The 23,458-nt window shown below is 37.5% G+C and overlaps 1 protein-coding gene and 2 long non-coding RNA genes across 4 annotated transcripts in view; 1 reads left to right on the forward strand and 2 right to left on the reverse strand.

Moving 5' to 3' along the window:
* The window catches only part of LOC126006058 (uncharacterized), a 684,655-nt gene that overhangs the window by 9,469 nt on the left and 651,728 nt on the right, over window positions 1–23,458 (reverse strand). The gene's annotated exons all lie outside the window — the stretch shown is intronic.
* MCM9 (minichromosome maintenance 9 homologous recombination repair factor) overlaps window positions 403–23,458 on the reverse strand; it is an 83,524-nt gene continuing 60,468 nt past the window's right edge. Inside the window, exons 8-12 of the mRNA XM_049771380.1 lie at window positions 18,424–18,626; window positions 15,017–15,220; window positions 12,781–12,863; window positions 11,942–12,087; window positions 403–1,948 (exon numbers count right to left, since the gene is read on the reverse strand). Of these exons, the coding sequence (XP_049627337.1) occupies window positions 541–1,948; window positions 11,942–12,087; window positions 12,781–12,863; window positions 15,017–15,220; window positions 18,424–18,626 (2,044 nt within the window). The 3' untranslated portion in view covers window positions 403–540. The remainder of the gene's footprint in view (window positions 1,949–11,941; window positions 12,088–12,780; window positions 12,864–15,016; window positions 15,221–18,423; window positions 18,627–23,458) is intronic.
* The window catches only part of LOC126006057 (uncharacterized), a 30,125-nt gene continuing 7,539 nt past the window's right edge, over window positions 873–23,458 (forward strand). The window contains exons 1-2 of one of the 2 annotated variants that reach the window (XR_007494833.1): window positions 873–922; window positions 8,195–8,318. This is a non-coding gene — a long non-coding RNA (uncharacterized LOC126006057). The remainder of the gene's footprint in view (window positions 923–8,194; window positions 8,319–23,458) is intronic. The other variant, XR_007494834.1, reaches the window with a different exon arrangement.

The raw sequence follows: 23,458 nt of genomic DNA on the forward strand, positions 1-23,458 counted from the left end.
AGAAGAGGAACTTGTCTACTTTTTAAAGAGTACCACATTCCTATCATTTAATTCACAGTGAATAAAAGAATCTTATCCCTAAAAACAACTAATCAACCCACAATGAACCCATCTCTGGGAACACAAGTATCCCCTTTGCAAAATTAAGCAAATAATCTAGGAATTGATTCATGAGCTAGAATTATCCTGATTTAAATGAATTAAACAAATCTTTCTTCGTTGTTTGTTTTTGGGCCACACCAGGAGGCACTCAGAAATTGCTCCTCAAAGGCACGAGGGACCATATGGGATGCCGGGATTCGAACCTATTTTGGTCCTGAGTCAGCCGCTTGCAAGGCAAATGTCCTACTGCTGTACTATCTCTCTGGCCCCGGATTAAACAATTCTTTAAATCATAAAGTTAAACCTGAATATAACATCGTTAGAGGACTCATTTCAGAATGTTAACTCAGTAGGGTCAATAGTTTTGTGCACTTAAAAATACTGCACTGATATTCTGAAGATGCCATATTGGCTTAGGAAGCTAAAAGTTAATCATGATTAGGACTTTTTTCTCATTTCTTCTTCCCAATCAAAATCTAATGTTTCATCATCTAGTTCTGATAAAGAGAAGAGAGATTTTTTGGAAAAATTTGATTTCTCAGAGGAACCCCCTAGCTGAAAAGTTTTCCTCTTACTGGCAAGTATAGGGGCTGTAGTTGTAGGAGGGGTTGGGTCTCTCTCACTCCAGTTCTTACTTTTAGGAGGAGATGTGGGTTGTTCGTTGGATTCAGAGGGAGAACTAAAGGAAAAATTTGCCAATTTGGCTAAGGTACAAGCATGAACCTTGCTGCTTTTATTACTACATATAATCTCCTTTCCATCTCTTTCACAAGGAAGATGAAAATGCTCTGTCTCATGTCTGAGCTCCAATTCAGGCTGTGTAAGTCTCTTTTTAGGAACATATTCCTTCTCTCTTAATCCATGTTTTTCTGGTGGCTGTTGTGGTACCTCTTGTGCATTGCCCAGTAACTGATCTGAGCTTCTGTTTCCCAAGTTGGATCTCAACTTTCCTGAGCCCTTTCCAGGTAATATTGCTTCTCCTCCTGTTATATGCCCAGAAAGTGTAGGACTCTCACCTGCTATTTCAATTGTACCAGAAGACTCAAAGCAGTGGTCTTCAGGTGAGTGGATAAGTTTGGACTTCTGTCTGAAAGTAAACTTTGCCAGTTTGGCTAATGGGGGATCAATTTCATTCTCAAGACTTTCAAGTTCAGGCACTTCTGCTGGAGCAAGGGATTTCTGACTCTTTCTCTTGGGAGTTTTGAGCCTTGTTTCTGAGATAGGACCAGGAGAAGAGCTAGTAAAACCTGAAGGTCCTGCGGTGGTACTTCTGCACCATTTCTGGGTTCCCTCCTTGTGCAGTTTGTGAAGTTTCCTAGGGACATGATGTGTCATTACTGAGCCTGGTTCATCAGCAGATACTACTGTTACCTGTTGACCCTCCACATTATCTGGTCTCCATGGGGTCTCTTTCTCTTCTGGTGCTGGAAGCTGTTCACTTTGGTCTGGTTCATTCTTTTTTTCCCCTTGAAATGTGCTGCTGATTTTTAAAGCCATTTCCCCTGCAGTTGTTTTGGGACTAGGAGATGCTAGGACAGTGTTTTTTGTTTTAATCTGATGAGTTACCATGGTATCAAAGCAGTCCAAATCATTTTCTTGGTTAATTTTGTGCTCAGCTGAATGCTTTCTATTGGATCTATTAAGCATCTGGTTAGATGGAGGATCAAGAAGCAGGCTTTCCCTGGGATTGTCTCCAGGGGACGAGATATGCAGGCCACAATTCATTTCCTGGGGTGTGGAAGTTCTAAATGTTGGTTTGTCCACTGGGTCACTGCTCATGAATTCTGGAGTACTCTCTCCTTCCACAACCTGTTGTTGGGATTGGGTCAGATTCTGATTCTGCAACCTGTAGCAGAGAGATAGAAGGAAAACCTTGGTTAATAAATAGGAAGATAATTGTTTTAAGCTTTTTATTTCTGTAAAGGGTTAAATCCAAGATAATTCCATGTTAATATCAAATATGTTCTAAGAATAATAGAAAATAAAAACATTTTACACAGTACAGAATATTAGTGCTCTGGTAATCATTCTACTTTATTATATAAGTGTGATATAAGATAATGAAATAGGCACAGATCTGTCTACATTTTAAATCTTTCTGAAAGTTCATTTATTTTGTTTAAGTTTCAAAGGTCAGTATTAAATGCTCAGTCTTACTTCCATGTAAAATGTCTAATTATGATACAGATTTGTGACTGGCTACACAGTAGTAGGCTGATGATCATGAAAGCAGCTCTGTTCTGTAGCCAGTTTGCAGATCAAAAGCATAGTAAAGATTCATTAATATGATTGTTCCAGTTTTACTAAATAGGGTATGGAATTATAATATATCTAAAAGTCACTTTTTTCAAGAGTAATGATACTGTGATTTCTCTGGAACTGGGGTTTCCTCTACCCCTCAGCCTTCACATCAAGTCCAATCTCCTAGGCAACTGTACATCTTTCTTCAAAACCAAGCTATGCTTCAACATCTCTCCTGGGCAGCTACTTTTCATGAAGCTGAAACAGAGTTGAAACCTACTGATATTCCCAGAATAAAGAATCTGATTAGTGGTATTCACTTTAAAACCTGGAATTTTAGAAACTGCTAATGTCTGAAAAGCACTTTTGTAATAGGGGTTTCATTACTCAAAAGACGTCCTTTAATAGTCCTTTCCTAACAACCGAGAAATGCCTTTTCATAATAAAGGGCACGATGGCCCACTATGCACACTAATAATTCATATTTAAACCCTGTACTAAAACTGAAATGGATTCGTGTCAAAAGATAAATTAGACTTGCACTAAATCTCAAAAGAAAAACATAGATGAATAAATTATTTTGAAAATGTAGCAATCATAGAAAAAGGATTAGAAGAAAAATTATTTAATTTAAATGAAGTTCAATAATATCCAAATAGCTGAAAAATAGATAGTAGACCTCTTTCTTTTTCATTTGAATTTGGACAGTGATGATATTCAGGAGTTACTCCTGGTTCTGAACTCAGAAACTACTTCTGGCAGTGCTCAGGTGGAATACCCAATCTGCTATATTATTTTTCCAGCTCTCAATGTTACCTTTTTGATAAACAAAATTATTTTTGATATTTGTTTTCTTATTAATTCGCTGGTAACTATTCAAAATACTATGATAGGAATATTATTACCTACTAGACTTGAAGAAAGATAGTGACAGCAAAGCAATCTTGTTTTAAAATTTTTGTTTTGAAGAAAAAAATTAAGAGAGGATATATAAATTATATGGCTTTTCATTCTCCAAAGCCAAATACACATTCTACTCTTGTAAATTAAGAGAGGATATATAAATTATATGGCTTTTTATTCCCTCAAAGCCAAATACACATTCTACTCTACTATACATAGGACATTCTCCAGGATAGCCCACATGCTAGTATACAAAACATACCTCCAGAGTCAAGAGGTGAGACATTGTACCAACTATCTTCTTAGACCAAGAAGTACTGAAAATAGGTGTTAATCACACAAACAAAACAAAACAAACAAACAAATGGTGAAACAATGCAGTCAACTGGAAGCTAAATAGTTTATTTTACTATTACTGAACAAACAGGGGGTCTGAGAGGAAATTAAAATACTCCTAGAAACAAATTAGAATAAGGATCTAAGCTATCAGAACTTGTAAGATACAGCAAAAGCAGTGTTAAGAGGAAAATTCAAGAATTCATCAGAAAGGAAAAAAGGACCTATATAAACAATTTGTTTGCACAGTTGAAGAAACTGGAAAATGAACAACAAAATGTGCTGAAGGTAGGAGGAAGGAAATAATAAAACTGAAAGCAGAAATTAATGAACTAGAATTCCAAAGAATCAGTGAAACTAAAAGTTGTTTCTTTTCTTTTCTTTTCTTTTTTAATTTTTGGGCCACACCCGGTGATGCTCAGGGGTTACTCCTGGTTATGTGCTCAGAAATCACTCCTGGCTTGGGGGACTATATGAGACTCCAGAGATTGAACTCAGGTCTGTCTTAGGTTAGCTGCATGCAAGGCAAATGCCCTTCCACTGTGCTATTGCTCCAGCCCCCAAAAGTTGTTTCTATAAAAAAATAAACCACTTTGAAAAAATAAAGATTGATAAATCACTAGAAAGATTCACAAAGAGAGATCCCTAATAAATTGAATCAGAAACAAGTGAGAGGAATCACAGCAGATATCACAGAAATTCAAAAGATCATCAAAGACTTTCTGAGAACCTCTATGCCAATTCTCTCTAATGAGAGAATATAGAAGAAACAAATAAATTCTTGGACTGCTATCACCTCCCAAGACTGAACAAAAAGGAGTTGGACCAGACCTATCCCCATTGAGTAAGTTGAAACAGTAATCAAAAGTTTTTCAAAAACAGGGGCCATAGAGATAAAACAGTGGTAGGGCATTTGCTTGCACATGGCTGACCCAGGACAGACTTGGGTTTGATTCCCGGCATCCCATATGGTACCCCTAGCCTGCCAGGAGCAATTTCTGAGCACAGAGCCAGGAGTAACCCCTGAGCGCTGCTGGGTGTGACCCAAAATCACCACCACTCCCAAAAAAGCCCAGGCCCAGATGAAATTTTTTAGTGAATTCTTTCAGACCTTTAAAGCAAGCCTTTTCACTTTTACAGAAAATTAAAGAAGCAAACACACACTCTGAAATTGTTTCTGCAAAGCAAACATTACCCTGCTACAAAAATCTCTCTCTCTCTCTCTCTCTCTCTCTCTCTCTCTCTCTCTCTCTCTCTCTCACACACACACACACACACACACACACACACGCTAGCAAGTGAGAGTAAGAGAGAGGGAAAGAGAGAAAATTACAGACAGATATCCTTGATGAACTTAGATGCAAACATCCTTAACAAAATACTAACAAAAAGAATCTGAAAGCATACAAAAAGTCAAATATCATGACCAAGTAGGATTCATCCCAGGGAAACAAGGATGGTTTAACATATATACCATATCAATAAAGGAAAAAATATCACATAATCATATCAATTGATACAGAGACAGCATTTAACAATATCCAGTTTTCATTCATGATTAAAAACTCTCAACAAGATGCGAATCAAAGAAACTCTCCACAATATAGTCAAATCCATTTACCACAAGTCCACAGAAAACATTAAACTCAATGAGGAAAAATGAAAAAAATTCTATAAGATCAGGCACAAGACAAGGTTGCCTACTTTTTTTTTTTTTTTGGGGGGGGGTCACACCTGGCAGTGCTCAGGGCTTACTCCTGGCTCTATGCTTAGAAATCGCTCCTGGCAGGCTCAGGGGACCATATGGGATGCCAGGATTCGAAACACAGACCTTTTGCATGCAAGGCAAACGCCTTTACCTCCATGCTATCTCTCAGGCCCCAAGGTTGTCTATTCTTACCACTTCTATTCAAATATAGTTCTAGAAGTACTTGCCATCACAAGTAAGAAAAAGGTATCACAGGCCTTCAAATAGGAAGGCAAAATTTCAAGCTCTCACTATTCGTTGGTGATAGGATACTTTACTTAGAAAATCTTAAAGATCAAAAAAAAAACTTCTAGAAACAATAGCTATTACAGTTAGCTGGCAGTCTACAAAATTAACATACAAAAGTTCACGGCTTTCCCATACATAAATAATGAAGAAGAAACATTTAAAAAAAATCCCATTCACAGCTGTGTCTCAGAAAATCTACATCAGAATCAACTAAAGAGATTAAATACCTATACAAAGAAAATGTCAAAACAATACTTCAAGAAATAAGACAAAGGGGCCAGGGAGGTGGCACTAAGATAAGGTGACTGCCTTGCAAGCCCTAGCCAAGGAAGGACCGAAGTTTGATCCCCCAGCATCCCATATGGTCCCCCCAAGCCAGAGGCAACTTCTGAGCACTTAGCCAGGAGTAACCCCTGTGCATCAAACGGGTGTGGCCCGAAAAACCAAAAAAATAAATAAATAAATAAATAAATAAAAAGAGAAAATACAAGGAAATGGAAACACATTCTCTGCTCATGGACTGAGAGTTAAGATTAACATAATTAAAATGGTAATACTTCCCAAAGCACTCTACAGATTCAATGTAATTTCTATAAGGATATCCGTTATGTTTTTCAAAGAAATATATCAAATACTTCTAAAATTTATATGAAACAATAAACTTCCATGAACAGTTAAAGAAAACCTTGGAAAAAAGAAGGGGTCATTACCTTTCCCAACTTCAAACTGTATTACAAAGTGGTAGTCATTAAAATGACGCAGTCTTAGAATAAAGACAGACTCTCAGATCAGTGGAATAGAACTAAATATCCTGAGACAGATTCCCAGTTACATTATAAGTTAATTTTTAATAAAGAAGCATAAAATGTGAAGTGCAGCAAAGAAAACCTCTTCAACTAGTGGTACTGGCAAACTTGGTCAGCAATGTGCAGAAACTGAATTCAGATTTCTCCTGATACCATGCACAAAGGTCATATCAAAATAAAGGCTTTGATATCAGACATGAAACGGTAAAGTACATAAAAGGAAACAGACAAAACTCTCTATGACATTGAAACTAAAGGTATCTTTAAAGAAGAAACCTCATTGACCAAACAAGTAGAACCAAAGATAAACAAGCCAGACTACATTAAACTAAGAACTTTCTCCACCTTAAAAAAAAAATAAGGTTATAAAAAAAAATGAGGAACAGGATACAAAAAAAGGAAAAACTATTCAGCCTAAAACTGATCTATCTGATAAGGAGTTAATATCTGAGATATATAAAGAACTAGTAGAGCTTAACAAGAAAGAAACATCCAACCATATCCAAAAATGGAGAGAAGAGATGAACAAAAATTTCCTCATACAGATGGCCAAAAGAAAAAAATATTTTACATCATTAATCATCACAAAAATGCAAATCAAAACTACAATGCAGTATCACCTGACACCACAGAGACTGGCACACATCAAGAAGTACAAGAACAGGGGCCGGAGCAGTGGCACAAGTGGTAGGGTGTTTGCCTTGCATGCAGCTAACCTAGGACGAACTGTGGCTCAATCTCCTGGTGTCCGATATGATCCCCTAAGTCAGGAGCGATTTCTGAGCACATAGCCAGGAGTAACCCCTGAGCATCCCTGCGTGTGCTTCTCCCACCCAAAAAAGAAGAAGAACAAGAACAAGAACAACCAGGCTGGCACAGATACAGGGAGAGAAGGACTCTCATTCACTGCTGGTGGGAATGCAGTCTGTCAGCCTTTTTGAAAAATAATTCAGACATTCCTCAAAAAACTAGAAATGGAACACCCATATGACCTGTACTCCTACATTCATGGCAGCACTATTCACAATAGTCGGAATCTGGGGACCCAAGAGAAAGCACAGTGATAGGGCATTTGCCTTGCATGCAGCCAATCTAGGATGGATGGTGGTTCAAATCCCTGCATCCCATATGGTTACCTGTGTCTGCCAGGAGCGATATCTGAGCACAGAGCCAGAAGTAACCTCTGAGCAGCTCCATTGAGTGTGACCCACTTTCCACTCTCCCAAATAGTTGAAATTTGGAAACAACACAAGTATCTGAGAACATCTAATTGAATAAGTAAGGGTGGTACATCTACATAATGTACTACTATGCAGGAAAAATGTTTTGAAATATTAGGAAAAATGAAGCTATAAAATTTGCATATACATGAATAGATAATGGTGAGTATTGTGCTTAGCTAAATGAGTCAGGAAAAGACATAGAATGATCTCACTCATTTGTGGGATAAAGAAAAAATATATATAATATGGTAATAATTCCCAAAGACAATAGAGATGAGGACCAGGAGAACTGGTCCATGGTGGGAAGTCTACCATTTGCTTTGCATGAGGCCAACTGGGTTTGATCTTTGGCATCCAATATGGTCCCCCAAACCTGCTAGGAGTAATTTCTCAGTGCAGAGCCAGGAAGTAACTCCTGATCACTGCCTTGGGGCCCAAAAGCCAAAAAAACAAAATGGGGGCCTCACTTTGAATTTGCCAAATTGTTTTTCTATCCATATACTAATTCTGAATTTCAGAAATCCATTTCTTTCTGAATTTAGGATTTGTCAGTTTGTTGTGAGTGAAAATGTGTTGTTACTTCAAAGCAGGCCTGAAAAGAATAAGCTCCATCTGAGCACAAGAGAATCAAAGCAGCAGCATGGACCTTAACACCACTGCTCACTGGAAAAATCAGGAGAGGAAAAGACAAGAGGATTGCTTCATTAAGAGGTACAGTTTATTGTAGTCTGGAGTAACAAGGCAATAAAAGAACAAAAAAATTATTTTGATGAATTGAAGGTCAGGGCTGTTAGTTTTCCCAAAAATAAAAGCCCAGGCCCAGATGGACTGACTAACGAATTCTTTTCAAATCTTTCTAGATGAACTACTACCAACCCTTTTCAGGCTCTTTCATGAAATCGAAAAATCAGGAACACTCCCCAATAGTTTTTATGAAAATAACATCATACTGATACTAAAACAAGACAGAGATGTTGCAAGAAAAGAAAATTACAGACAATATCCTTGATGACACAGATGCAAAAATCTTCAACAAAATTCTAGCAAATAGCAGCCAAGGCCTCATCAAGAAGGTCAGACACCATGACTAAGTAGGATTCATTCCAGGAATGCAAGGATGGTTTAACATATGTAAATTAATCAACATATTATCAATCAACATATCAATAAAAAGAAAAATAAAAACCATATGATCATATCAACAGATGCATAGTAAACATTCAATAAGATCCAACACCCATTCTTGATAAAAACTCTCATTGGAATGGAGGGGCCAAAGAGATAGCATGGAGTTAGGGCATTTGCCTTGCATGCAGAAGCACAGTGGTTCGAAACCCAGCATCCCATATGGTCCCCCGAGCTTGCCAGGAGCAACTTCTGAGCACAGAGCCAGGAGTGACCCCTGAGCACTGCCGGGTGTGACCCAAAAACAAAAACAAACAAAAAGATGGGAATGCAAGGAACTTTTCTCTGTATAGTCAAGGCCATCAACCACAAGCCAATGGAAAATATTATTCTTAATGGTGATTAAACTAAAAGCCTTTCCTCTAAGATCTGGTACAAGACAAGGCTGCCCTCTCTCACCACTCCTATTCAACATAGTGCTGGAAGTTCTTGCCATAGCAATTAGGTAAGAGTGTGATATCTAAGGCACTCAGATAGGAGAGGAAGAAGTCAAGGTCTCACTGTTTGCAGATGATATGATAATATTTCTAGAAAACCTTAAAGACTCTATCAAAAAGCTTCTAGAAAGAATAGATTCATATAGAAAATTGGCAGGTTACAAAATGTACAAAAATCAATGGTCTTCTTATACACCACTAATGATAGAGAAGAAATGGACTTTAAAAAACAGAGAGATAGCACAGCAGTGTTTGCCTTGCAAGCAGCCGATCCAGGACCAAAGGTGGTTGGTTTGAATCCCGGTGTCCCATATGGTCCCCCGTGCCTGTCAGGAGCTATTTCTGAGAAGACAGCCAGGAGTAACCCCTGAGCACCGCCGGGTTTGGCCCAAAAAACAAAAAAAACAAAAAACAAAAAAAATCCAAAAAACAAAAAAACAACGACATTCACATTAGTGTCACACAAATTCAAATATTTAGGAATCAACTTAACTAAAGATGTGAAGGACCTATACAAAGAAAACTACAAAACCCTGCTTCAAGAAATAAAAGGGGAAACAAGGAAATGGAGACACATACCCTGCTCCTGGATTGGGAGGATTAACATCATTAAAATGGCAATACTCCCCAAAAGCTTTATACAGATTTAATGCAATCCCTCTAAGGATACCCAGGGCATTCTTCAAAGAAGTGGATCAAACACTCCTGAAATTCATTTTGAACAATAAACACCCACGAATAGCTAGAGAAATCTTTAGGAAAAGGAATATGGGAGGCATCACTTTCCCAACTTTAAATTGTATTACAAAGGTATAGTCATTAAAACAGCATGCTATTGGAATAAAGACAGACCCCAGATCAGTGGAATAGACTGGAGTATTCAGAGAATGTTCCCCAGACATACAATCAATTAATCTTTGATAAAGGGGTAAGAAATGCAAAATGGAGCAAGCAAAGCCTCTTCAACAAATGGTATTGGGGCAACTGGTCAGCCACTTGCAAAAAAACAAACTCAAACCTCCATCTAACACCATGCACAAAGGTCAAATCCAAATAGATTAAGGACCTAGATATCAGACCTGAAACTATAAGGTATAATGAACAACACATAGGTAAAACACTCCATGACATCGAAACTAAAGGCATCTTCAAGGCAGAAACAGCACCCATCATACAAGTGGAAACTGAGATAAATAGATGGACTATATTAAGCTGAGAAGCTTCTGCACCTCCAAGGAAATAGTGCTTAGGATACAAAAGCCACCCACAGATTGGGAGAAACTATTCACCCAATACCCATCAGACAAGGGGCTAATATCTAAGGTATACAAGATACTGACAGAACTTAACAAGAAAAAAATATCTAACAACATCAAAAAATGGGGAGAAGAATCAACAGACAATTTCTCAAAGGTGAAATACAAATGACCAAAAGGCACATAAAAATATGTTCCACATCACTAATTATCAGGGAGATGCAAATCAAAACAACAATGAGGTACCATCTCACTCCACAGAGACTGTCACACATCACAAAGATCAAGAACAATAAGTGCTAGTGTGGATGTGGGAAGAAACATTCACTGCTGGTGGGAATGCCGTCTAGTCCAGCCTTTATGGAAAATATGGAAATTCATCAGAAAACTGGAAATTGAGCTCCCATATGATCCAGCTATATTACAATTCAAAAATCCCTTCCTCACAACTATATTCATTGCAGCCATATTTACAATAGCCAGACTCTGGAAACAACCAAGATGCCCTTCAACAGATGAATGGCTAAAGAAAATGTGGTACATATACAACATATACAACACAATACAGCTGTCAGGAGAGATGAAGTGATGAAATTTTTCTATACATGGATGAACATGGAAACTATTATGCTGGGTGAAATAAGTCAGAGGGAGAAAGAGACACACAGAATACTCTTGCTTATCTATGGGTTTTAAGAAAAATAAAAGAGGGCCCGGAGAGACAGCACAGCGGTGTTTGCCTTGCAAGCAGCCGATCCAGGACCAAAGGTGGTTGGTTCAAATCCCAGTGTCCCATATGGTCCCCTGTGACTGCCAGGAGCTATTTCTGAGCAGACAGCCAGGAGTAACCCCTGAGCACCACAGGGTGTGACCCAAAAAAAACAAAAACAAAAAAACAAACAAAAAAAAAACAGAAAAAAGAAAGAAAAATAAAATAAATTTATTGTAATAATGCCCAGATGAGGGCTGGAAGAACCAGCTCACGATATGAAGCTCACCTCAAAGAGGGGTGAGTGCAGTTAGGAAAATAATACACTAACAACTACCATGACAATTATTAATGAGTGAGAGATGTAAAATGCCTGTCTAGAATACAGGCAGGGGGTATGGGAGAAGGGAGATGGGGGGCATTGGTGGCAGGAATGTTGCACTAGTTCTTTTTGTGGTGTTCTTTTTGTAACTAAAACCCAACTACAGTCATGTTTGTAATCATGGTGTGAATTCATTATATTTTTTTTAAAAAGTAAGATAAAAAAATAAGTTGAAAAAAATTTGAAGGGAATGAGCACTAAAATGTTTTATTTTCCTTTTTTATTGTTTGCTTTTATCTAAGTTCCTATGTTTTGGAGGAGTTAGTTATATGGCAATAGTTAATTTAAAACAGTGCAGAAGTGATTTTACTAATTCTCAAAGAAAGATTTTTTATCATATGCCTTTCTTAACTTTCTTTTCTCACCTTTGAAGTCTTGTTAACTCTTCACTCAAGAGATTGTGCAACTTTAGTTTTTCCAGAATGAGTTCACACTGTCTTTGGTACTGCTCCAGTGGGTTTTCAGGAAAGGAAGTGTGAAGTGCATTCACACCTCCAAGCAGTGCCCCTCCCTGAAGCAGTGAGAAAAAGAAAACACCATAGAAGTTCAGCATACAAAGGAAGTCCCAAGGACCACTAATAGACCACAGGTGGAGAAGCCCCACCCCCATACTTCCACTTTAGGGAGCAGAATTGCTGGTAGTCTTCTGCAACTTTCACTAGATCCTTTCTGCATTTTTTTTAGGGAGGCTTTTTGTCTTTGTATTTTCATAAATAAATTCTTTAAGTGAAACATCATGAGATAGAGTTATAAAGTTCTTCATAATTGAGTTTCAGTCATATAATGTACAGCACCGTTCACTATAGCATATTTCCCATCATGCACATTACTATCTCTTTTCAGCACTGAGTTCTTTTCCAGAGTGATCTTCAGAGATCTTCTGCAGAGAGCAAGCATTGCTCTAGAAAGTCATGCTGCCACCAGTTGGACCATGCACATCCTTGGAAGAACTAAGAATTACTGCTTTATAGCAAGGGACAAAAGCAATGCTGGGGATGCAAAGAATGGTTTCCATGAAATTTCCCTTTATTTTTAATGGTTTCTTTTGGATATATTTTAATTTTATCACTTTTATAATAAAAAGTGTTAAAATTAAATATATTTAATTGTAATATATATTTATATGTAATTATATTTAATGAGAACAAAAATGTAATAAATTGTTTTAAAAAATTCTTGCAATTAGGGTTCAGAATATCTTTACCTGCATTGAAGACTCCATTACTGATACCACTGTAACAGCATCTTCCAGAGTCACTGTATCACGAAACATCAGGCGAGCATGAGCTAAGAAAATAAGGTATGTTTGACATATGGACAGAAATTATTAATATTATAAATTTATGGACTACATAAGAATATTCAGTGGCTATTAATGGCTCTGTATTTATGAATTACTCCTGACTATGCTCAGAGATTTATTTATTTATTTAGAAGATCTTGAATAAAAACATGTGCTCTAGCCAATTGAGCTATCTCTCTGGCCCAAAGAGAGGCATTTGCATGGGTCATGGCACACAGATACAGCAATGGATGGGCCATGTTTTTAAATAAATATTCGAGAAAATAAATATAATACTGCTTGCTTTTCTGGTTTTTTTTTTTTTTTTTTGGTTTCTGGGCCATACCTGGTGATAGTCAGGGGTAACTCCTGGCTATGCACTCAGAAATCACTCTGGCTTGAGGGACTATATGGGATGCCAGGGACCAAACTCCGGTCCAGGAGTGCAAGGCAAACATCCTACCACTGTGCTATTGCTCCAGCCCCTAACACTGCTTGATTCATTCTAAATATCTTATAACTTAGCCATAAATGACTAATTTTACTAAGCAAACCATAAAACTCTACTTTTTTTTTTGCAAAACATTACACAATTTTTTATTATTAAATGAGAAAAATCTCATTTGTTTCATCGTCACATTGCTTGTCAGAGAAATGCTGCAGTGATGAAGAAGGTCAATGTTGGATCAACCAAAGTCCTCATTTCTACAACATTCATTTACAAAGAAATAAAGTTCAACACAGCCCAACACAACATTCTTGGGTTTTCTTCATATTGAAGTCCCCCAAAAAATTATCTTCTAATGGGGATTTTTTACTACATAAATTATAGTTTTCATTTTTACAATTCACCCCAAATTGTATGAGATGTATCACACTAAAATTCCTAAAGCTGTAAAACTCTACTTTTAATTAGTTTTTTATCTAAAAATGAGCCTAATCTTTCTGCACAGTCCTTTTACAATTCTATTACTCAGGTGATAAAGTATTCTGGATTCTAGCAAGAAAAGGGACACTATAAGTATATATTTTATTTCCAACTTTTTAAATAATACTATAAAAATATTTTCTAGGGGCCGGGAAGGTGGCGCTAGAGGTAAGGTGTCTGCCTTGCAAGCGCTAGCGTAGGACAGACTGTGGTTCAATCCCCCGGCGTCCCATATGGCCCCTCCAAGCCAGGAGCGATTTCTGAGTGCATAGCCAGGAGTTAACCCCTGAGCATCAAACGAGTGTGGTCCCAAAAAACAAAACAAAAAAATATTTTCTAATCCATAATAAAAATGTATAACATTAAAACCTATTTCTCATGTTCTTATCCATGAGCTTCACAAAACTTTCAAAGTCAAAAACCTCAATTCTGGGTATTGCTTACTCTAATATTATTTTTGGCAAAATGAAGTACATTTGATTTATAGAATTTTTAATCATTATCATTTAGCAACGCATGTGAATTCTTTTTAGGATGATGTAAGCTTGGGCAAAATGTAAAAGTGACTGTTAGAAGACAATTTTGAGATGCATGTTTGCATGTTTAGCTGTATATTTGCATCTGTAACACATGCCTTTAAGATTGGGGTATTATATTCTGGTGATATTATTTTGTAATACAGAACAATTCCAAGCAAGGGTAATCTCACTAGAAATGCTGGTAAACCAAAATTGGGAAACAATGCATAAATAAAACTTTCTAAACAATGACTTGTTCTATGAAGTACTGAAATGCCACATAAAGATTTATTTTCTTTAAAAGTACTACCTTCGATTCATTCTCCCTTCTTTTGCTTTCCTTTCTCTTCTTCTTCTTTAAAAAAAGAAAAAAAAAAGCACTACCTTCCTCTCTCAAACATAAAACATAAACATAGTCCCCAGTAGAGCAGAGGTCTCAGAGCTCAGAGTCCTTATTTATTCTTTTTTGGTCATACCCAGCAGTATCCAGGGGCTGTTCCTGGTTCTGTGCTTCTGCATAATGCCAAGGACTGAACCTGAGCCTACAACATGCATGGCATGTGCACCAGCCCTTTAAGGTCTCTCTTTGGTTGCATTTAGCCTTGTATGTGTAAGTGAATGTGAGCACCTTACAATATTTATCTTTTTGAGTCAAGCTCTAAGCTTGGCACATATCAATACCTAGTAGAAATATCTGCTTAACAAAACCAACCTTCTGCTAGTCGTATCAAGCTTTCTAACAGGCGGATAGTGGTGCGGGCGGCATTCCGGGAATCACTCTGCCTCTGCATTTGGTAGTATCGGAGAAGAACTTGATTTCCCTCATCAGATAATTTGGGTTGCAGAGTCCTAATGAGGCAGAAGTAGGTTTTCATTTTGTCCATGCTCCAGAGTTTCTCTGATTTACTTGGGTAACCTGTATAAATCACAGATTGAATCAGTACTTTCCAAGAATATTTTAAAGGTTTAACAATTATCTAATTTATGTAATTTTTGTTTTATAAATATCTTATTTTTGGGTACACTGAAGGGCAAAAGACCTGTCAGTTTGGGGAGATTTTGTCCATTGGCCTGATTACTTAAGACTTTTCCTGGCCTTCCTTTTGGAAGAATTACACTCACAAAATATCACTGTACTGACCAAGTCACTCCACAAGGTGGAGGTGTGCAGCAGAAACACTTCCTCTGCAGTTCAAGAAACCCCTTTCCAAGATGTGTCAGCATCCACCAGCACTTGGGGAATTTCAGAAGGGCATGGCTAGTTTCAGCTATGGAGGGATATAGGAATGTAAGTCATGACTCACAACCATTCTGAATGCCTAATTCAAACTATTTTATTTATTTAAGCTAATTATTTTTCCATTAAATATAAAATGTGCAAGTAAAAGGCCCAGCTCCACAACCAACACCAGGACAGCTGAACCAACGCCTATAGGACCAGTGTCTGGTCCCAGTCTGAAATCTTCTCTGGATAGGGATGGGCGAGTCCCCACCCTACTGGAAGTCCCAGTGCTCCACCCACTCTAGATTTCTGCTGGCATATAAATGGCCCAGCTGAGATACCATCCTGTTGAATCAATCCAGTCCACCGCCCTCAGTGTACATAGCTGATTCTGATAGCCCAGTAGGCTCAATGAGTAAAAATAATAATACAGAAGGCTCAACTAGCACCTATCAATAAATAATCAAGCAATGACTTTAGTAACAGCATCATGAGATACATGTTATAACAAATAATATAAAGTATATCATTTGGTGCCTGTTAAGAGAACAGGCTGAAAGAGTGCACAGGTGAGTGAACATTGGTGAAGGGAAAGGTCACATTGGTGGTGGGATTGTATTGGAACACTGAATACTTAAAATGATTCTATTGTGAACAACTTTGTAAATCAAGCTGATTATATAAAGTTTCAAACATTAAAAAAATCTATAAGACTGCAAAAATATATGTGCATCTTACTGTAAAAATGCAACAGAAGACATGCTTCATGTAAAAGTTAAGTGACCATAACTCCAAAATTACTTTTAATTTGTCAGTTATCTGGAGCTTCTCTTCAAATAACTCCCCATGAAAAAGTTAAGGTATCTGAAAACTAGGTACAATTAATCAGAGTAATTTATTTTATTATAGTCTTACTGTAATACAAATGCCATTGTTTTAGTATAAAATGTGACCTGAGAGTGCTATATATTGTGAAAAAATCATCACAATAGGTTTAATTACCAATCATTACCTCACAGCTACATCTTTTTTCTTATGCTGAAAAAAAAACTTTTAAGGTTTGCTCTCTTAGCAACTTTAAAATGTACTTTCTAGTACTTATTCACAATTACTTTTCTGTAATGCTGTACATTACATCCTAGTACTTACATGTTACTATATATAATTTATAACTTACAATGAAACTAGAAGCTGTTACTTCCCATTTAAGGAAAGAACGCACCAGATGTGGTTTTTTCCTTCCCTGGTGCAGTGCCTTTCCTCTAAAAGAATTATTTGCCAAAAGGCCCGCTTAGCGAAGTCAATCATTTGACCCTTTGTGTGGAACATTGGCGGTAATTCCAACATGGCTGTAACATTGCATTTTTCTCTCTATTTGGCCACTATAGAAATCAGCCTCAGCTCTCCTACAGACAAAGAAATGTCAGTACCAAAAGCCCGCCAAAAGTTCCCTGCTGGCTAGTTCGTATAGCCTGGTGCCAACACCTTGTTTTTCTGAGTCTAGCTCTATGATGGTAAACAATTATTTCCGTCCCCCATAAAATCTATTTTGCGGCTACTATAGACATCAAAAATATCTCTGTCTCTCTCCTCCTGGTATCTTGAAAAACCTGCTTTTTGCTAACCATAAACATCCCAGCTCTGATTTCATTGCCCTCCAGCAGAGTTCTTTCTCACCTGAAGAACAGTCTTCTAATATGTAAATTTAAGGCTTGTTTCCCCATTGTATTGCTCTCCTGCTCTTTGAGAACACCTTGCATACCAGAGTTTGTGCTTATAAATGTCATCAACTGAAAAGTAAATTTGTCTCTCGTCCCTTGGGTGAGGGTCCCCATACAAAGTATTTTGTGTGGTCTCATTTATTTCATATTTTATATTCGTCCACTTGTGCTCCCGCTTCTCTCTCCATGAAAGGTTCCTGGACCCCATGAAGGTTCTGCTTAGCAAACGCTAACCTGTCTGCAGCAAGAAGCTTTAACTTTTTGACTGCCTTTATCCATTTCACCAATTCTACCATAAAAAACTGTGGTTTACAAAGTTATTTATAGTTATATTTTAGGCATACATTTCAATACCAGTTATACCAGTGTCAAATCCCATATTTGGTCATCCTCCACATGCCCAGAGACCCCCTTTCTGCTACCTTCTGCCTGTCTCTTTTTAGGATCCATGATCATTGGAATCTGGTTTTTGCATGGCATATAGTTATAAAATTACCAGACTTAGAATATAAGCTTAGTAGAGGCAAACTTCCTACAGATATTAAAATAATTATTCATAACAATTCTTGTTTGCCCATAGTAATAAAGAGTATTTGAATCCCAGAGAGGTAGAACAGAGGGTGAGATGCTTGTCTTGCATGTGGTGACCTAGGTTCAATCTCTGACACCACAAATGATCCCCCAAGTCCTACAAAGAGTAAAACCTAAGCACAGAGCCAGGAGAATAAACACTAAGTACCCCCAGATGTGATACAAAAACAAAATATCCGAGTAAATATAATTTAACTGAAAAAGAAGCACACGTTTTTTGTTTTTTTTTTTTTAAATCCATATCCGATGGTGCTCAGGGGCTACTCCCAGTGTGCAGGTCTCCAGTATGTAAAGTATTATACTAATTCTTTTGAGCCATCATCTCAGGCCAGACTGGTTTCCTTTGCAATAAGAGGTGAGTGGTAATATTTATCTTAATACTCCTTAAGATTGTCTTCAAATGTCACAGCAGATACTTAACAGATATAATCTCATCAGTGGCAGCTAAAGAAAGGCCTTTTCCCATGTTAATTTGGAATTACCAAGCAGAGTTTCTTCTCTGTTTTATGGCTAAGCACCTCTCTAATGTTTGTGAAGTATTTTCAGTGGGTTATATCTATTGAAACACTGTTGGCCTCCACATACCTTTATTTTCTAAGATAAAGGAGGAAATTATACGATCCCAGTCTTCATTCTTGGTATCAAGTAAAACAAGGATCAGGTCAAATCGACTCAAAAGAGGGCTGCCAAGGGCAATGTTCACAGAGACAGACTCGTGGGGGTCGTACTGGCCTTTGGGGTTAGTTGCCGCCAGGATGGTGGTCCTTGTGTTCAGCTTGCACACAAGCCTATCAAAAAAGAGTATAAGTCACTGACTGTGACAGTTAAAGGAAAACAGTAACTTTTGTTAACATAGTTATTGTTCTTGCACCTTAAAAATCTAGAGGAATTCACGTTCATGTCTTTTAAGAGAATCTGGAATGATTGGTGCATCATAAGCACATAATTCACACAAAATGTATTTACACTATGTATCTTGGAGAGTAGTGCATATTTAATGATACTTTCTTTTTTCTGGGAAGGCTGTATTTGGGTTCCACCTGGAAATGCTCAGGGTTTGCTCCCTCTGGTGCTCAGGGGAACTTGTATAATTAGTGCTCAAATATGGGCCTCCTGCATATAAAAATATGCACTCAGCCCTTGCAGCTATCTTAAAAATACTTCTTATTGTGTACATGGTAACAGTGATTTTCACACATGCAACCACACTGACATTGCTGGCTCCCAATAAAAACTCTTCACACATCTACTAAGAGAATAAATATATGCTCCTATATGCTGGATGCTAAGAGATATATAACATTAAAACCAACATGGATACTAAGTGCAAAGTGTTTGCAATACGCAATACATCTATGTTAATAGTAGAATAAAAAGGTATGTTATAGGCAAGTGTGTGTGTGAGGGGGGTGTAACAATTAGAAATAGATGTTTTTTTATATTATTAGTAAAATCAAGATGTGATTTAAAGAAGCTAATCACAAGCCCTGAAACTGTCCAAAAACAGTAAAGTTGGGCCTCACTTAGAGCTCTTTGGAAATGGGAAAACTGAGGCACTCACTTCAGAGGAGAAACTTCAAGAGAATCTAAGCTTCCTAATAGGAATCTGAAAAGAGCTTTAAGAATCTAAGGCTCTTTCCATTGTCTAGAAACAGATTCTAGGTGGGAGTAGTTTGTGAAAAGCTATCTGTAAAATAACCATTGTAAAAACAAGTGGGCACATTCTCCACCTTGGAGGTCACCTACATTTCAACCTGAGGTGTATACACTTGATTTTTTTCTTCTCTTGCCCATGTTCTCTCTTGAATATGTCTCCATTTTCCCTTCGTATTCCCTAAATAAAGGTCTTTTATTGGGCCAGAGAGATAGAACAGATATTCCTCACTTAACAACCTACCTGTTTAGCGACTGATCGCACTTAAGACCATCTCTTCACTGTCATTTTATTTTTAAATATTATTTTTCCATCTTCTTGTACACTCTACAGTACAGTACTGTTGTTTTTGGTGCTTTAATGTACCTACTTTACTAACTTTATGCTCTGTAATACATTAATACATTAATAAATTAAGCAACCTATTCAAATTAAAACAAGTGGAAGTTTTCAGTTTGATCTTTCTTGTTATTTTACTTGTTCAGAATACTGTATTGTCAAGTGCTAAGCATATACTGTACTACTGTATACAGTACATGCAGTTTTTCACTTAACGACCAACTTGCTTAATGACCAAGTGTTTGAAACAGAACTTGGTCGTTAAGCGAGGAGTATCTGTACTGGGACCAGTCTCTTACCTGCTGAACTATCTCCCCAGAGATGGACTTTCATTTTTGTTTGTTTGTTTACTTATTTATTTATTTACAATTATACCTACTGGCATTCAAAGTTTACTCCTGACTCTTATCTGAGGGATTACTCCTGGCTGTGCCAGAATTATACCCTCGTTAGCCTCACGCAAGGCAAGAGCCTTACTATCCTTCTGACTCCCACTCCCACCCTAGATATTTTATTTAAGTGGAGAAAGATATATATTTGTAAAGGTATATTTATATAAAAGAATAAAGAAAAATAGAATATTTATATTCTATTAGAATAATAGAATAATAAAGAATAATTTTGAGAATGGTGAGAGGTTAAAGCAAAAATTTTATGCTTAATTTTGTTTTCCAAAAGTGAAAGTAACAAAGCGAGGAGGCTTGAAATCAAATCAGGAAAAGTGTAGATTGATAGGTTTCAGGTGTCTGAGAAATAACAATGGAGTGAAGTGTATGGATGATTTAGCTGGGAAGGGGACTGGATGTGCCTGAGAATAGAATAATAGTCCAGGAAAAGGCAGGCAACTCTAAGTAGCTAGGAATGGCTATACATAATGAAGATACTAATTTCAAACTTAAGGCTACAATATTATTTAAGATATTAATTTTGAACTTTTTATCATGGATGAATACTTAAAACAAAATGACAGTTTCTCTGTTTTGGTGATAGTTGTAGTAATGAGGATTGCAAATGTAAGGAAAGTGCTCTACTGCTGAATCACATCCCTAATCCATAATTTTGGAGAGTGGGGAAGGTCAGATTTAGTGGTTCTTAGGCACCACTCTCAGTGGTACTTGGGGATGATGTGCAGTACTAGGTATTTAAACTATGACCATAGGCTATACCAATAATGTGGTATAGCAATAATAATAGAAAATGTAACATTTTCTTTATAAATTTATATGCTTGCCACTAGATGACTATTTGTAGTGATAGTGCCAAATCACTCTCAGCAGTCATAGTTCTGTGACATCAAACATGTGCTACATTTGTTAATTCCCGATCTATTTCCAGTTGGCTCTAGCAATTACTTCATGACCTGAAAACCTGAAGGTTTTTATATGTAGTGAATAGCATATGAAACTCATTTAAAAATGAAAAAATTAGGCATTTTAAACAAAAATGAAGTCTCCCTTTTACAAAACATTGCAGGGGGGAAATTCTGAAAAGGTAAACTAGATCTTATAAATTATGTGCCAAGGGGCTTGTAAAGAACTCTAAGTGTGGTTTGCCAAAAATACAGTATAAATATGATGCAAAGGATTTGGAAATAGCTCAGTGGCAAAAGGGCCTACCTTGTAAGCATGAGGCTCAGAGTTCAATCCCTGGTGCTGCCCACAAGGCTAGGGGTGATCTAGGTTGCTTTGGCACTAAAATTCTCCAGAGAAGGGTCTGGAGAAATAGCACAGCAGGTAAGGCGTTTGCTTTGCATATGGCCAGTCTAGGTTTGATCCCTGGCATCCTATAAGGTACCTTGAGCACCTAGCCAGTAGTGATTCCCGGATGCAGAGCCAAAAGTAATCCCTCAGCATCTCATCACCATTGCCAGCCATGGTCCAAAAACAAAATAAAACCAAAACCACCATCTTCCTGCCCAAAACAAAACCCTTAAAACCTAATCACCAGGAGTTACATCACAGTATTGGATCTCTAGTCTAAACCCAGACAAGAAAGACTGGGCACATGAGTCAGCTCTGCTCAGAAGCGCTTGGGCAGGAGGAGCATAAAATGTGACTTCCTTCCTCTTATAATCTTTCCAGTACCATCATCTTCTTTTCTCATTTTCTATATAAAAGCGTTTCTGAAGATTGAATCGAAGATAGAAGAGTTTGGTGCTAGAATGGGCTCTGCCTCCCTGAAAGATTCCTGGGATAGAATAATTGATTTTTTAGACATATGAGAATAAGAAATAACCTTAAATAGCTACAGTATAGGGAAATAACTAATATATAGCACCCTTCTCTAATATACTCCAGATTCTTCAGTTATGGACAAATTCTCCCAACGGTTGAATGGTCTCATAAAAAAAAATTGGGTCAAAAAGCAACTTGTAATATAGTACTCACTTGCATGTTTCCTGGCTATCCCAACATTTCTAGATTAATGGGTTTTTAAAAAACTAAGCACTCCCCAAATTGGTAAAAACCTAAAACTATGCCAAATAAAAGCATATTAATGAAATCCTTACAGTTAAGTGGTATGGGGGGAGGTAACATTCTGAGAAGTGTTCCAAGATCATGCAGTGAAAGGGACTGAAGCCTAGGTGGTTAGCATGAGAAGCATACACCCTAACCCTTTGAACTTTCTTTAGCTGTTCTTGGTAATATTAAGTGCTTGTTACACACAGCCTCTCTAACTTTTTAATAAGGCTTAAAAGCCAAAAAATTGGGCTGGAGAGATAGAACAACAGTAGGGCATTTGCCTTACATACAGCCAAACAAGGACAGCTCATGGTTCGAATTCTGGCATTCCATATGGTCGGTCCCCTGTGCCTGCCAGGAGCGATTTCTGAGTGCAGAGCCAGGAGTAAACCCTGAGCGCCTGTGGGTGTGACCCAAAACCCCTCCCCCCCAAAGTCAACAAATTACCTTTATCTTCAAAGATAGTGCATGAGTGCAAACAACAGGAGTAAGGATTCAAGGGGTGAGAGTACCAAGGTTCCCTTCCCTCACCTGAGAGGTGCCACCTGATAAGCAGCTTCACAAGATCCTGAGAGAAAGAAGCAAACAGGGATCCCAGGTAGCTGCAGTCTTCCCCTGGAGTTCCCAAAGCTGGCTGAGCAGCCACAGTAGGTTTGAACATAACAGTCCTAGTCTTACCTCAGAGAGTGACCTGGTAAACCTTGTGTAGACTAAGATTGAAAAATCAGTGGATTTGGTGCTATAGCTCTTACACAACTGTGGCCAATAACTTTATTTGTCTCCTTACAAAATTAAAGAAGTGACTACTGAGGGACCAGAGGTGGCAGTCTTAGGAAAGATCCTGAAGCAGATGAGGTGAACTGTAAAGGAGCCTTGGGGGAAAGGAGGCAAATGAATAGAATACTAGTGATCCTATAGAAACAAGTAAGAAATTCAGAAGACACATTAGTTATCACTCTTAAACCTCAGAGAAATACTACTAAGTGAAAAAACCACTTTGCTGAAATGGAATGATTCAAGAAAAGATGTCTCAAAACGAAAGGAAACATCAAGAAATATTCATATTAAAACTACTATTAAAAAGAATGTACTGTGGGTAAGGCAATTTGCCTTGTAATGATCAACCAAGATTTGCTCTCTGAGTACAGAGCCAGTCTAGCCTGTA

The sequence above is a fragment of the Suncus etruscus genome, chromosome 4 (genome assembly GCF_024139225.1).
Source record: "Suncus etruscus isolate mSunEtr1 chromosome 4, mSunEtr1.pri.cur, whole genome shotgun sequence".
NCBI lineage: Eukaryota > Metazoa > Chordata > Mammalia > Eulipotyphla > Soricidae > Suncus > Suncus etruscus.